The sequence below is a fragment of the Oncorhynchus keta genome, chromosome 36 (genome assembly GCF_023373465.1).
Source record: "Oncorhynchus keta strain PuntledgeMale-10-30-2019 chromosome 36, Oket_V2, whole genome shotgun sequence".
NCBI classification, from domain to species: Eukaryota; Metazoa; Chordata; class Actinopteri; order Salmoniformes; family Salmonidae; genus Oncorhynchus; species Oncorhynchus keta.
In genome coordinates this window covers 22,908,478-22,921,462 of record NC_068456.1, presented here as the reverse complement: position 1 = coordinate 22,921,462, position 12,985 = coordinate 22,908,478, and the positions used below count along the sequence as shown (strand labels likewise).

Sequence of the window (12,985 nt, the reverse complement as noted above, 5' to 3'; positions counted from 1 at the left end):
ACACCACCATTTAACACACCCTGTAAATCTTCAAGTCTCGGCACACCCAAATACCTCTCTGCAGCTGCCACCACAACCTCTATTTTCTGCGACTTAAGTTCCATCCCTGGAGTACAATTGATAACCATTGCTGCAAATGCCAAAAATCCAATCTTGCGGAAACATATATCACTTGTTGGTTTATCCCTCTGTATTGGGTACTCACACCACTCTCAGGATCTCTCCCCCTTGACCAATCTTCCTCTACTTTCTTCACTGCCTCAGCATATCACAACTTCGGCTCTACTCTAACCCTGGAAACCTCAACCTGCCTCTCTCACTGGAAATTTCTGATCCCCAGCCCCATGGGCACCTCTACAATTAACACATACCACTACTTTCCCCAATGCTACACATTCCTGTGTCTCATGCTCTTCTGCACACCTATGAACCTCCCTCCTTCCACATGCCCATAAGCTTGACATCTGTAACAACGTAATGTATTCGGTACAAAAGCCTGGATAACTTATATATCCAACCATCACTTTGTCAGGCAAAGACTCAACATCAAAACTCAAAAGAACAGACAATCATTGTTTCTCCACTCTGTCTGCGTCACACCAAATGACGAGCATCAAAAACACCAGGAATCTTCCCCTTCAGTTGGTCAACTTTCACATTTACCGCTACCCTTGTAAATCACTCCTTTCAATTGCGCCCTTTTTTTGAGAGCAAAACAATTCACATCTCTTTGCCCACATTCGTTTAACAAGGAGCAGCTGCTCCCTCTGACCAGCAGAAACACAAACAATTATCTCAAGACCACTTCTGGTTACTCTCACCGATTCCACAGCACTCAACTCTTTTCACGCACCCTGAAACCACAAATAGATCAGCCAAAAGAAAAGGGTACACTTTTTCCAAAAACTTCACTCCAACCGTCACAGACTCATCTTTATCCTGACCCTCAGTGTAAGCCTCAGGCTCCGAGTTCACCACACCTACCACCTCCGATACTTCGCCCTCGTTCACATCCATTTCTCATCCTGTCTTCAATTCACCGTGCTTGCACTTTCTACCATTCTTCTTTAACAAACCATCTCACTTTTTTTCCTGCTACTTTTAACCAACTCAAGCTCACCCTCTTCCTCCCTCTCTTTCTTAGACCTCCTCTGCCTCTCTTTTTCCCCTCAATTCCTCCTTCCATATTCCTCCTCCATATTCCAAGTTTGGCTCTCCTTATGATAATACTGCACTTCTCCTGACATACATCTTGTTCTTGCGTCAAGGGACGCCATTTAACCGGTTGTCACACTCTCCGTACAATCAGCACGAATCCCACGGGATGTAGCGCTCAAAAGTGCATCCCACTTGTAAATCAGCTATTTCATCATGATGTTCTTCTTCATCAATAGCAACCGCGACACTTTTCCATTTCAAACATGCGCGCCCTTTCTCTCGGATTCGCTTGATCCTATGACCCCCGGGCGCTCTATCTGCAAGTCACGGATTGTCCTCCCAGTTGCAACGCCTTGTTTTGGAGATGCACAAATAATGTCCAATCAGATATGGTGGAACGTCTTTTGTCCAATCACAGGACACTATTTGTTTGTAACGTACTTCCGTGCATGTGATGAACTGTCATGGCAGTAATATTGTGTAAAGGCTTCATGTTAAATTGAAAAGTATTTCTTATGGTAGTTTGTACTTGAATATGAAACATTTACTGAGGCTTGGGCCCACGCTGGCCAGACTAAATGTGCGGTTGTGCCACCAAAGTGTCTGGAACAGCCATGGAACGATACAAAAAGTGGGTGTGAACTTGGGTGAGAAGTAAGTATACGTCTGATTTAGCTACTTACATAACGTTACACAGTGACAACCGGTCAAGCCTGTGGGCCAACGCTTCAAGTTCATTATTCAACGCAGTGGTGTGCATAGTCTGAGTCAGATATATTTATAAGACGGAATATGTATAGAATATTTGTCCGAATCCTCCTAAATCTGCGTTGCAGTTATGAATGGTTAATTGACTCCCATCAATTCACTCTAACTTCAGATGTGTTCTGATTTCCCCTCTGTTGAAGAAAACTTGAGATCTCAACAGGGAAACTTGCCAGATTTGCAGATGGGTCAGCTGTTGTGCAGGTATAAATCCTAAGCATTTTTTGAGAGTTTGTAAGTGAATATGCACAAGATGCTCAGACCAGTTACTTGGATGAATTCCACCTCTTTTTACAGCTTGGGGATACAACAGTGATGGTGACAGCTGTCAGCAAAACAAAACCGTCCCCCTCCCAATTTATGCCACTAGTGGTAAGTTAATACTTCATTTTTATTGTAAATGGGGTCATATCATTTTTGTCAATGCACTTCAAACATATTTAAACACTGCTTTTTGTCTTCCATGTGGGATGGTTCATTGTGTGTGATCTCTTTTGTGTAATAGGCTATAACATAGTGGATTTAGGTCCCTTGGAGTGATTCAGATCCCTTGGCTAGAACGGTGTGTTTTTGATTTGACAGGTGGACTACAGACAGAAAGCAGCTGCTGCTGGTAGAATCCCCACTAACCACTTGCGGCGGGAGTTGGGCACCACTGAAAATGAGATTCTGACTAGTAGGCTAATAGGTGAGAAGATGATTCTAACTCCTATGGCTTAACTCTTACTCCAGTTCTATATTAGATTTAGTGCAAATGCCATTAGCAGACTTAACTGTATCTCTTTATTGTCTCACCTCAGACAGGGCAATCAGACCCCTTTTTCCTGCTGGTTATTTCTATGACACTCAGGTGAGTCAGTATTTGTAGTTATTGTTGTACTTATGTAGGTTCATTACTGATATGTTTTTATTTATTTATTTTACCTTTATTTAACTAGGCAAGTCAGTTAAGAACAAATTCTTATTTTCAATGACTGCCTAGGAACAGTGGGCTAACTGCCTGTTCAGGGGCAGAACGATAGATTTGTACCTTGTTTACACTGTTATTACAAGTTATGCTCTTGATTTTAGTCCTGCGGTGTATATTTTCAGGTTCTGTGTAACCTGTTGGCAGTTGATGGTGTTAATGATCCAGATGTACTGGCTATCAATGGAGGTGAGGAGAGATTGATTTCCTTGTAGAAACATTCACATGATCTTTGTTTGACCTCCAGTGATAACATGAACTATTTAACTTCCCTACAGCCTCTGCTGCCCTTACCCTTTCTGACATTCCCTGGAATGGGCCCATTGGTTAGTATCTCTTATAGATCTTTGCCCTTTTGTTTTTCTTCGCCTGTATGAGGCTTTTACTATATGGTTTGTGTTTCGTGGATGTTTTAGGTGCAGTGCGCATTGGCCTGGTGGATGGCGAGTTCCTGGTGAACCCAACACGAAAGCAAATGGCTTCCAGCACTATCAATCTGATAGTGGCTGGAGCACCTCTCAGCCAAGTGGGTTAGTACTGTAGTCCAGCTATATCAGACATCCCTTTTTCCCTACAGGATCCTCTCTACCACCCTGAAAAAAATTAAACATATTTTTTGTCTTAGTGATGATCGAGGCATCTGCTGAGAATGTGTTGCAGCAGGACTTCTGTCATGCAGTCAAGGTTGGCGTGAAGCACACACAGCAGATCATATTGGCTATTCAGCAGATGGCCAGAGAAGCGAAAGTGACCAAGCGCACCCCTCCCAAAATATTTTCTGCGCCCAAGGAAATGATTGAGCACACACAACAGTAAGACATATTTCTTTCTGACTTGATATATTGAGCACACACAAGAGTAAGACATATTTCTTTCTCACTTGATATTTCCCATATTTCTTACGTTTTTTTTAATGGTTACATGAAAGCACACGGTTTTGCTTTCAGATTTGCCTCTGAAAAGGTCTATGCTGTTTTCACAGACTTCACTCATGACAAGGTACGTATTTATGTCTGGTTGTTTTTGCTATTGTGTTTTGGTGGTACTTTTTCATTCAATAAAATTAGTAACTTATTGTGTTTCAGATTTCCAGAGATGACGCCATTAACAAAGTGCGACTAGAAACAGAGGAACAAATAAAAGGTATGTATCACTGCTATATACAGATGTAGGATCTTAATTTGAGACTGTTTGCTACAGCAGGAAAATAATCCTGCAGAAACAGGAAATGTGAATAATAACTGATGGACATTTTTGTAGGTGTTGATACATTTTTCATGACGGAAAGTCGAGTCTAATTTCAAAGTGGAAATTACAAACTTCAGAAGCATTTTCAAACCTCAAATACACAGTTTTACATTTCCTGAATTGCAGGAAAGTTATCCTGCAACAGGGGGACACAAATAAATGTTGTTACAAGATTTTTGCAACATCCAAGGTCTTGTGTGTGTTCGTTTACTGTCTAACCGCCTACATACAGTATGTCTGTTTTCTGTAGAGAAATATCCTCATGCAGAACCTTATGAGGTGATGGAATCCTTCAACATGGTGTCCAAAGAGGTCTTCCGCAATCTGGTTTTGAATGAATATAGGAGGTAAAAATAATGCATGTCTCAGTAGTATTTAGTAAAGTGTCATTCATGTCATTAATAATGTCTTTGTTTTAAAGGTGTGATGGAAGAAACCTGACTTCATTAAGAAATATTTCCTGTGAGGCAGACATCTTTAAGCCCCTTCATGGGTCTGCACTTTTCCAGAGGGGACAGACACAGGTAGGGATCTGGCATTATAAAAAAGTGCTCAGTGTAGGCGTGCTATTCATTTTGGGGACATTGGAAAGTTGAAGAGAGGAGAAATATATTTGCAGAGTCTGACTTGTTTTGGGTTGTTTATCATTGTATCTAGCCTAGTTAGTAAAGCCTTTTCTGTCTAGGTTCTGTGCTCTGTAACATTTGACTCATTGGAGTCCAGTATTAAAACAGACATCATTACTACAGCATTAAGGTAAACTTATACATTATTAATTACAGTCCTTTTGAATGCAAGTGTGTGTGTGTGTGTGTGTGTGTGTGTGTGTGTGTGTGTGTGTGTGTGTGTGTGTGTGTGTGTATATATGTTAGCTGAAACGGGTTGCTCTCTTTTAACAGTGGAGTCAAAGACAAGAATTTCATGCTTCACTATGAGGTGAGTATCACAATATGTAAATAATAAGGATTCCAGTAGGATTTGCTTATTGGTTTGGTATTGCAGAACAAAATCTGCATGGGCTGAAATTAACTTTTTCTGTTTCAGTTTCCTCCTTACGCAACCAATGAGATTGGAAAGATGAGTGGAATGAACAGAAGAGAGCTTGGTCATGGTTAGTATGTTGGTATGGATTAAAAAATGCCCATGGGTAGTGTGTGGGTGGCATGCCTATGTTCATGTGACTATTTAAATAATATTCTGTTTCTATGTTGACAGGGGCACTGGCGGAGAAGTCTTTGAGACCTGTCATCCCAAAAGACTTCCCCTTCACTATTAGAGTCACCTCTGAGGTTTTGGAGTCTAATGGTGAGTTCTGTGGATGACCTCCATTTTGCTTCTATTTTTTTTTAGACCACTTCTTATTATAAGCTTAGTTGCCAAATCTTAGTCATTTCAATGATTGTATGATGAGCGCACTCTCGTTCTCTCAGGTTCCTCGTCGATGGCGTCAGCATGTGGAGGGAGTTTGGCTTTGATGGATGCTGGTACAATACTTAACTTTAAAAAAAAAATGTGTTGCTGATTCTTTCATTTACAATGAAACATAGCACTTCTGTGTTCCAGGTGTGCCTATTACATCAGCTGTGGCAGGTGTAGCTATTGGACTCATCTCCAAGGCAAACCCAGAGAAGCCATCGGAAATCCAGGACTACCGAATACTGACTGATATTCTGGTACTCAATATTACTAGTATTTTTCTCACAATTCCTAAAGCGAACTACATTTTCTATGGAATACCACATGTACTATAATCATAAGATCCCCTTTCTGTAGAACTGTTTTATGTGTTTTCTGTCACAACAGGGAATCGAGGATTACCTAGGAGACATGGACTTCAAACTGGCTGGAACAAATAAGGGTATCAATGCCTTACAGGTACTGTAGCTGAACATCCATTGGTTTCTCTCTGCTGTCGCATTTTGTTGACTGTGTTTCTTTTTGCTATAATGTATGCTTCCTCCTAGGCTGATGTGAAGATTCCAGGCTTACCTCTGAAACTTGTAATGGAGGCTATTCAGCAAGCCACAGGTGACATGAAAGACATGCCCCATAAATAGCTATCTATTCATTCTCTAGAGATATACATATCAAAGTCACCACCCTCATTTTATATCCTTACAGTTGCCAAGAGGGAGATTTTGGGCATCATGAACAATACCATTGCCAAGCCCAGGGCTAACAGAAAGGAGAATGGTCCGGTTGTCGGTAAGACTCTAGGTTGCTAGTCCTTTTTCATTCCCATTATTTATGTATTTTGCTTTTAAGGTATGTTTCCTGTCTGTTGTAGAAAATGTCAGAGTCCCAGTCTCCAGACGAGCACGCTTTGTTGGGCCAGGGGGCTATAACCTCCGCAGACTACAAGCTCAAACAGGTAACATTTACCCCAACACATTAGCTCTCTTCATCGCTGCATAGTGTATGGCTGGGTTCCCTGTTCCAAAGTGTGTTTTTTTCCCCTCCACCTTTTATTTCTCATTTACAACTGCGACCTGGCCAAAATAAAGCAAAGCAGTGCGACACGAACAACAACACAGAGTTACACATGGAATAAACAAACATACAGTCAATAGCACAATAGAAAAAGTCTATATACAGTGTGTGCAGATGAGGTAAGATAAGGGAGGTAAGGCAATAAATAGGCCATAGTGGCGAAATAATTACAATTTAGCAATTAAACACTGGAGTGATAGATGAAGATGAATGTGCAAGTAGAGATACTGGGGTGCAAAGGAGCAAAAAATAAATAAATAACAGTATGGGGATGAGGTAGTTGGATGGGCTATTTACAGATGGGCTATGTACAGGTGCAATGATCTGGGAGCTGCTCTGACAGCTGGTGCTTAAAGCTAGTGAGGGAGGTAAGAGTCTCCAGCTTCAGATTTTTGCAGTTCGTTCCAGTCATTGACAGCAGAGAACTGGAAGGAGACATCAATGATGTCTCTCTTGCTGCTGCTATTAGATGCTAATGCAGTACGCCACAGGATGTTTTTGTGCTGGTCAAAGGCAGTCAGGTCTGGAGTGAACTAAGGGCTATATCTGTTCCTGGTTCTACATTTTTTTTTACTGGGGCATGCTTATTTAAGATGGATGAGGAATAAAAAGAATAACCAGGCATCCTCTACTGACAGAATGAGGTCAAGATCCTTCCAGGATACCTGGGTTAGGTTGATTAGAAAGGCCTGCTCGCTGAAGTGTTTTAGGGAGCGTTTGACAATGATGAAGGGTGGTCGTTTGACCGCAGACCCATTACGGACGCAGGCTATGAGGCAGTGATCGCTGAGATCCTGGTTGAAGACAGCAGAGGTGTATTTGGAGGGCGGGTTGGTTAGGATGATATCTATGAGGGTACCCGTGTTTATGGATTTGGGGTTGTACCTGGTAGATTCATTGATAAATTGTGAGATTGAGGGCATCAAGCCTAAATTGTAGGATGGCCGGGGTGTTAAGCATGTCCCAGTTTAGGTCACCTAACAGCACGAGCTCTGAAGATAGATGGGGGGCAGTCAATTCACATATGGTGTCCAGGGCACAGCTGGGGCAGAAGGTGGCCTATAGCAAGCGGCAACGGTGAGAGACTTGTTTCTGAAAAGGTGGATTTTTTTTTCAAAGTAGAAGCTGAAATTGTTTGGGCACAGACTTGGATAGTAAGACAGAACTCTGCAGGAGATTGCAACTCTGTCTCCTTTGGCAGTTTTATCTTGTCGGGAAATGTTATCGTTAGGGATGGAAATTTCAGTTTTTTTTGGTGGCCTTCCTAAGCCAGAATTCCGAAACGGCTGGGACATCCGGGTTGGCAGGGTGTGCTAAAGCAGCGAATAAAACAAACTTAGGGAGGAGGCTTCTAATGTTAACATGCATGAAATCAAGGCTTTTACGGTTACAGAAGTCAACAAATGAGAGCGTCTGGGGAATGGGAGTGGAGATAGGCACTGCAGGGCTTTGATTAACCTCTACATCACCAGAGGAGGAGTAGGATAAGGGTACGGCTAACGCTATAAGAACTGATTGTCTAGTACGTTCAGAACAGAGAGTAAAAGGAGCAGGTTTCTTGGCGCGGTACAACAGATTCAAGGCATAACGTACAGACAAAGGTATGGTACGATGTGAATGCAGTGGAGGTAAATCTAGGCATTGAATGACGATGAGAGAGGTATAGTCTCTAGAGACACCATTTAAACCAGGTGAGGTCACTGCATGTGTGGGAGTTGGAACAAATGGGTTAGCTAAGGAATATTGAGCAGGGCTGGAGGCTCTACAGTGAAATAAGACTAGTCACTAACCAAAACGGCAATGGACAAGGCATATTGATATTAGGGAGTAGCTGGTCGAACTGGAGGCACGGCGATTCAGACAGCTAGCGGGCCGGGGCTAGCAGAATGGCTTTAGAGGGACTTTGCGACGGAGAACGTCTGTTGTAGCCGCCTTGTGCGGTTACGTCGGCAGACCATTTGTGATGGATCAGCAGGGCTCCGTGTAGTAAAAGGGTCCAGGCCAATTGGAAAAATGGGTATAGTAGCCCAAGAAATTGGCTGATGGACCTCTTCAGCTAACAGTCCGATATGCTCTAGACAGCTAGCGGGCTGCGGCTAGCAGATGAGCATTCAGGGGACATCGCGACGGAGGAGCCTGTTGAAAAACCCCCCCGGGCAGATTACGTCGGTAATCCAGTCGTGATGAATCGGCGGGGCTCCGTATCGGCAGTAAAAGGGGTCCAGGCCAATTGGCAAAATAGGTATTGTGCATAGTGTATGGGGGGAAATCTGTTGCAAAGTTCCCACGCATAATATATACAGTTGAATTCGGAAGTTTACATAGACCTTTGCCAAGTACATTTAAACTCAGTTTTTCACAATTCCTGACATTTAATACTAGTAAAGATTCCCTGTCTTAGGTCATTTAGGATCACCATTTTATTTTAAGAATGTGAAATGTCAAAAAAGTAGAGCGAATGATTTATTTCAGCTTTTATTTCTTTCATCACATTCCCAGTGGTCAGAGGTTTACATCGACTCAATTAGTATTTGGTAGCATTGCCTTTAACTTTTTTTTACTTGTGTCAAATGTTTCGGGTTGCCTTCCACAAGCTTCCCACAATAAGTTGGTTGAATTTTGGCCCATTCCTCCTGACAGAGCTGGTGTAACTGAGTCAGGTTTGTCGGCCTCCTTGCTCGCACACGCTTTTCAGATGTGCCCACAAATTTTCCGTAGGATTGAGGTCAGGGCTTTGTGATGGCCACTCCAATGCCTTGACTTTGTCCTTAAGCCATTTTGCCACAACTTTGGAAGTATGCTTGGGGTCATTGTCCATTTGGAAGACCCATTTGCGACCAAGCTTGAACTTCCTGACTGATGTCTTGAGATGTTGCTTCAATATATCCACATCATTTTCCTTCCTAACGATGCCATCTATTTTGTGAAGTGCACCAGTCCCTCCTGCAGCAAAGAAACCCCACAACATGATGCTGCCATCCCCGGGCTTCACGGTTGGGATGGTGATCTTCGGCTTGTAAGCCTCCCCTTTTTCCTCCAAACATAACAATGGTCATTATGGCCAAACAGTTATATTTTTGTTTCATCAGACCAGAGGACATTTCTCCAAAAAGTACGATCTTTGTACCCGTGTGCAGTTGCAAACCGTAGTCTGGCTTTTTTATGGCGGTTTTGGAGCAGTGGCTTCTTCCTTGCTGAGCGGCCTTTCAGGTTATGTCGATATAGGACTTGCTTTACTCTGGATATAGATACTTTTGTACCCATTTCCTCCAGATTTTCACATCTTTGCTGTTGTTCTGGGATTGATTTGCACTTTTCGCACCAAAGTACGTTAATCTCTAGGAGACAGAACGCGTCTCCATCCTGAGCGGTATGATGGCTGCGTGGTCCCATGGTGTTTATACTTGCGTACTATTGTTTGTACAGATGAAAGTGGTACCTTCCGGCATTTGGAAATTGCTCTCAAGGATTAACCGGACTTGTGGAGGTCTACAATTCTTTTTCTGAGGTCTTGGCTGATTTCATTTGATTTTCCCATGATGACAAGCAATGAGGCACTGAGTTTGAAGGTAGGCCTTGAAATACATCCACAGGTACACTCAATGAGCTATATACAGCCATAAACAAACTGGAAAATGCTCATCCAGGGGCAGCACTCCTTGTGGCCGTAGACTTTAATGCAGGGAAACTCAAATCTGTTCTACATAATCTCTACCAGCATGTTAAATGTGTAACCAGAGGGGGAAAAAAACTCTAGAGCACCTTTACTCCACACACAGATGCGTACAAAGCAATCCCTCGCCCTCCATTTGGCAAATCTGACTATAATTCTATCCTCCTGATTCCTGCTTACAAGCCAAAATTAAAACAGGAAGCCCAGTGACTCGGTCAATAAGAAAGTGGTCAGATGAAACAGATGCTAAGCTACAGAACTGTTTTGCTAGCACAGACTGGAATATGTTCCGTGATTCTTCCGATGGCATTGAGGAGTACACCACATTCAGTCACTGGCTTCATAAATAAATACATCGATGACATCGTCCCCACAGTGACCGTACGTACAGTGGGGCAAAAAAGTATTTAGTCAGCCACCAATTGTGCAAGTTCTCCCACTTATAAAGATGAGAGAGGCCTGTAATTTTCATCATAGGTACACTTCAACTATGACAGACAAAATTTGGAAAAGATATCCAGAAAATCACATTGTAGGATTTTTTAATGAATTTATTTGCTAATTATGGTGGAAAATAAGTATTTGGTCACCTACAAACAAGCAAGATTTCTGGCTCTCACAGGCCTGTAACTTCTTTAAGAGGCTCCTCTGTCCTCCACTTGTTACCTGTATTAATGGCACCTGTTTGAACTTGTTATCAGTATAAAAGACACCTGTCCACAACCTCAAACAGTCACACTCCAAACTCCACTATGGACAAGACCAAAGAGCTTTCAAAGGACACCAGAAACAAAATTGTAGACCTGCACCAGGCTGGGAAGACTGAATCTGCAATAGGTAAGCAGCTTGGTTTGAAGAAATCAACTGTGGTAGCAATTATTAGGAAGTGGAAGACATACAAGACCACTGATGATCTCCCTCGATCTGGGGCTCCACGCAAGATCTCACCCCGTGGGGTCAAAATGATCACAAGAACAGTGAGCAAAAATCGGGGGGACCTAGTGAATGACCTGCAGAGAGCTGGGACCAAAGTAACAAAGCCTACCATCAGTAACACACTAAGCCACCAGGGACTCAAATCCTGCAGCCAGACGTGTTCTCCTGCTTAAGCCAGTACATGTCCAGGCCCGACTGAAGTTTGCTAGAGAGCATTTTGATGATCCCGAAGAAGATTGGGAGAATGTCATATGGTCAGATGAAACCAAAATATAACTTTTTGGTAAAAACTCAACTCGTCGTGTTTGGAGGACAAAGAATGCTGAGTTGCATCCAAAGAACACCATACCTACTGTGAAGTATGGGGGTGGAAACATCATGCTTTGGGGCTGTTTTTCTGCAAAGGGACCAGGACGACCGATCCGTGTAAAGGAAAGAATGAATGGGGACATGTATTGTGAGATTTTGAGTGAAAACCTCCTTCCATCAGCAAGGGCATTGAAGATGAAACGTGGCTGGGTCTTTCAGCATGACAATGATCCCAAACACACCGCCCGGGCAACGAAGGAGTGGCTTCGTAAGAAGCATTTCAAGGTCCTGGAGTGGCCTAGCCAGTCTCCAGATCTCAACCCCATAGAAAATCTTTGGAGGGAAGGGAGTTGAAAGTCTGTGTTGCCCAGCAACAGCCCCACCCAAAACATCACTGCTCTAGAGGAGATCTGCATGGAGGAATGGGCCAAAATACCAGCAACGTGTGTGAAAACCTTGTGAAGACTTACAGAAAATGTTTGACCTCTGTCATTGCCAACAAAGGGTATATAACAAAGTATTGAGAAACTTTTGTTATTGACCAAATACGTATTTTCCACTATAATTTGCAAATAAATAAATTAAAAATCCTACAATGTGATCTTCTGGATTTTTTTTGTTGAATTGTACCTATGATGAAAATTACAGGCCTCTCATCTTTTTAAGTGGGAGAACTTGCACAATTGGTGGCTGACTAAATACGTTTTTGCCCCACTGCACATACCCCAACCATAATCCATGGATTACATGCAACATCTGTACTGAGCTAAAGGGTAGAGCTGCCGCTTTTAAGAAATCCCGCTATGCCCTCCGATGAACCGTCAATACAGGGGCTAAGATTGAATCGTACTACTCCGGCTCTGACGCTCGTTGGATGTGGCAGGGCTTGCAAACTATTACAAACTACAATGGTGACTACAGTGGTCCTTCTGTAGCTCAGTTGGTAGAGCATGGCGCTTGTAACGCCAGGGTAGTGGGTTCGATTCCCGGGACCACCCATACGTAGAATGTATGCACACATGACTGTAAGTCGCTTTGGATAAAAGCGTCTGCTAAATGGCATATTATTATTATATTATTACAAAGGGAAGCACAGCCACAAGCTTCCCAGTAACACGGACCTACCAGACGAGCTAAATTACTTCTATGCTCACTTCGAGGCAAGTAACACTGAGTATGTAATACCAATATGTTTCAAGCAGACCACCATAGTCCCTATGCCCAAGAACACTTAAGCTAACATGACTACCGACCCGTAGCACTCACGTTTGTAGCCATGAAATGCCTTGAAAGGCTGGTCATGGCTCACATGAACACCATTATCCGAGAAACCCTAGACCCACTCCAATTTGCATACCGCCCTAACAGATCCAAAGATTATGCAATCTCTATTGCACTCAACATTGCCCTTTCCCACCTGGACAAAAGGAACACTTACG

At 42.8% G+C, this 12,985-nt stretch overlaps 1 protein-coding gene across 3 annotated transcripts in view; it reads left to right on the top strand.

Annotated features, from left to right (window-relative positions):
- The first annotated feature begins 1,600 nt into the window (after positions 1-1,600).
- LOC118369815 (polyribonucleotide nucleotidyltransferase 1, mitochondrial-like) overlaps positions 1,601-12,985 on the top strand; it is a 17,181-nt gene continuing 5,796 nt past the window's right edge. For 2 of the 3 annotated variants that reach the window (XM_035754530.1, XM_052498672.1), the window contains exons 1-23: positions 1,601-1,812; positions 2,067-2,127; positions 2,221-2,295; positions 2,506-2,611; positions 2,724-2,773; positions 3,016-3,079; positions 3,169-3,216; positions 3,307-3,420; positions 3,516-3,702; positions 3,838-3,889; positions 3,976-4,033; positions 4,389-4,485; positions 4,560-4,662; positions 4,824-4,894; positions 5,038-5,074; positions 5,183-5,249; positions 5,354-5,443; positions 5,569-5,622; positions 5,702-5,811; positions 5,942-6,013; positions 6,103-6,166; positions 6,260-6,343; positions 6,426-6,509. In XM_035754530.1, coding sequence (XP_035610423.1) covers positions 1,694-1,812; positions 2,067-2,127; positions 2,221-2,295; positions 2,506-2,611; positions 2,724-2,773; positions 3,016-3,079; positions 3,169-3,216; positions 3,307-3,420; positions 3,516-3,702; positions 3,838-3,889; positions 3,976-4,033; positions 4,389-4,485; positions 4,560-4,662; positions 4,824-4,894; positions 5,038-5,074; positions 5,183-5,249; positions 5,354-5,443; positions 5,569-5,622; positions 5,702-5,811; positions 5,942-6,013; positions 6,103-6,166; positions 6,260-6,343; positions 6,426-6,509 — 1,867 coding nt within the window. In that variant the 5' untranslated portion in view covers positions 1,601-1,693. Of the gene's footprint in view, positions 1,813-2,038; positions 2,128-2,220; positions 2,296-2,505; positions 2,612-2,723; positions 2,774-3,015; positions 3,080-3,168; positions 3,217-3,306; positions 3,421-3,515; positions 3,703-3,837; positions 3,890-3,975; positions 4,034-4,388; positions 4,486-4,559; positions 4,663-4,823; positions 4,895-5,037; positions 5,075-5,182; positions 5,250-5,353; positions 5,444-5,568; positions 5,623-5,701; positions 5,812-5,941; positions 6,014-6,102; positions 6,167-6,259; positions 6,344-6,425; positions 6,510-12,985 lie in introns of all 3 variants that reach the window. The other variant, XM_035754531.2, reaches the window with a different exon arrangement.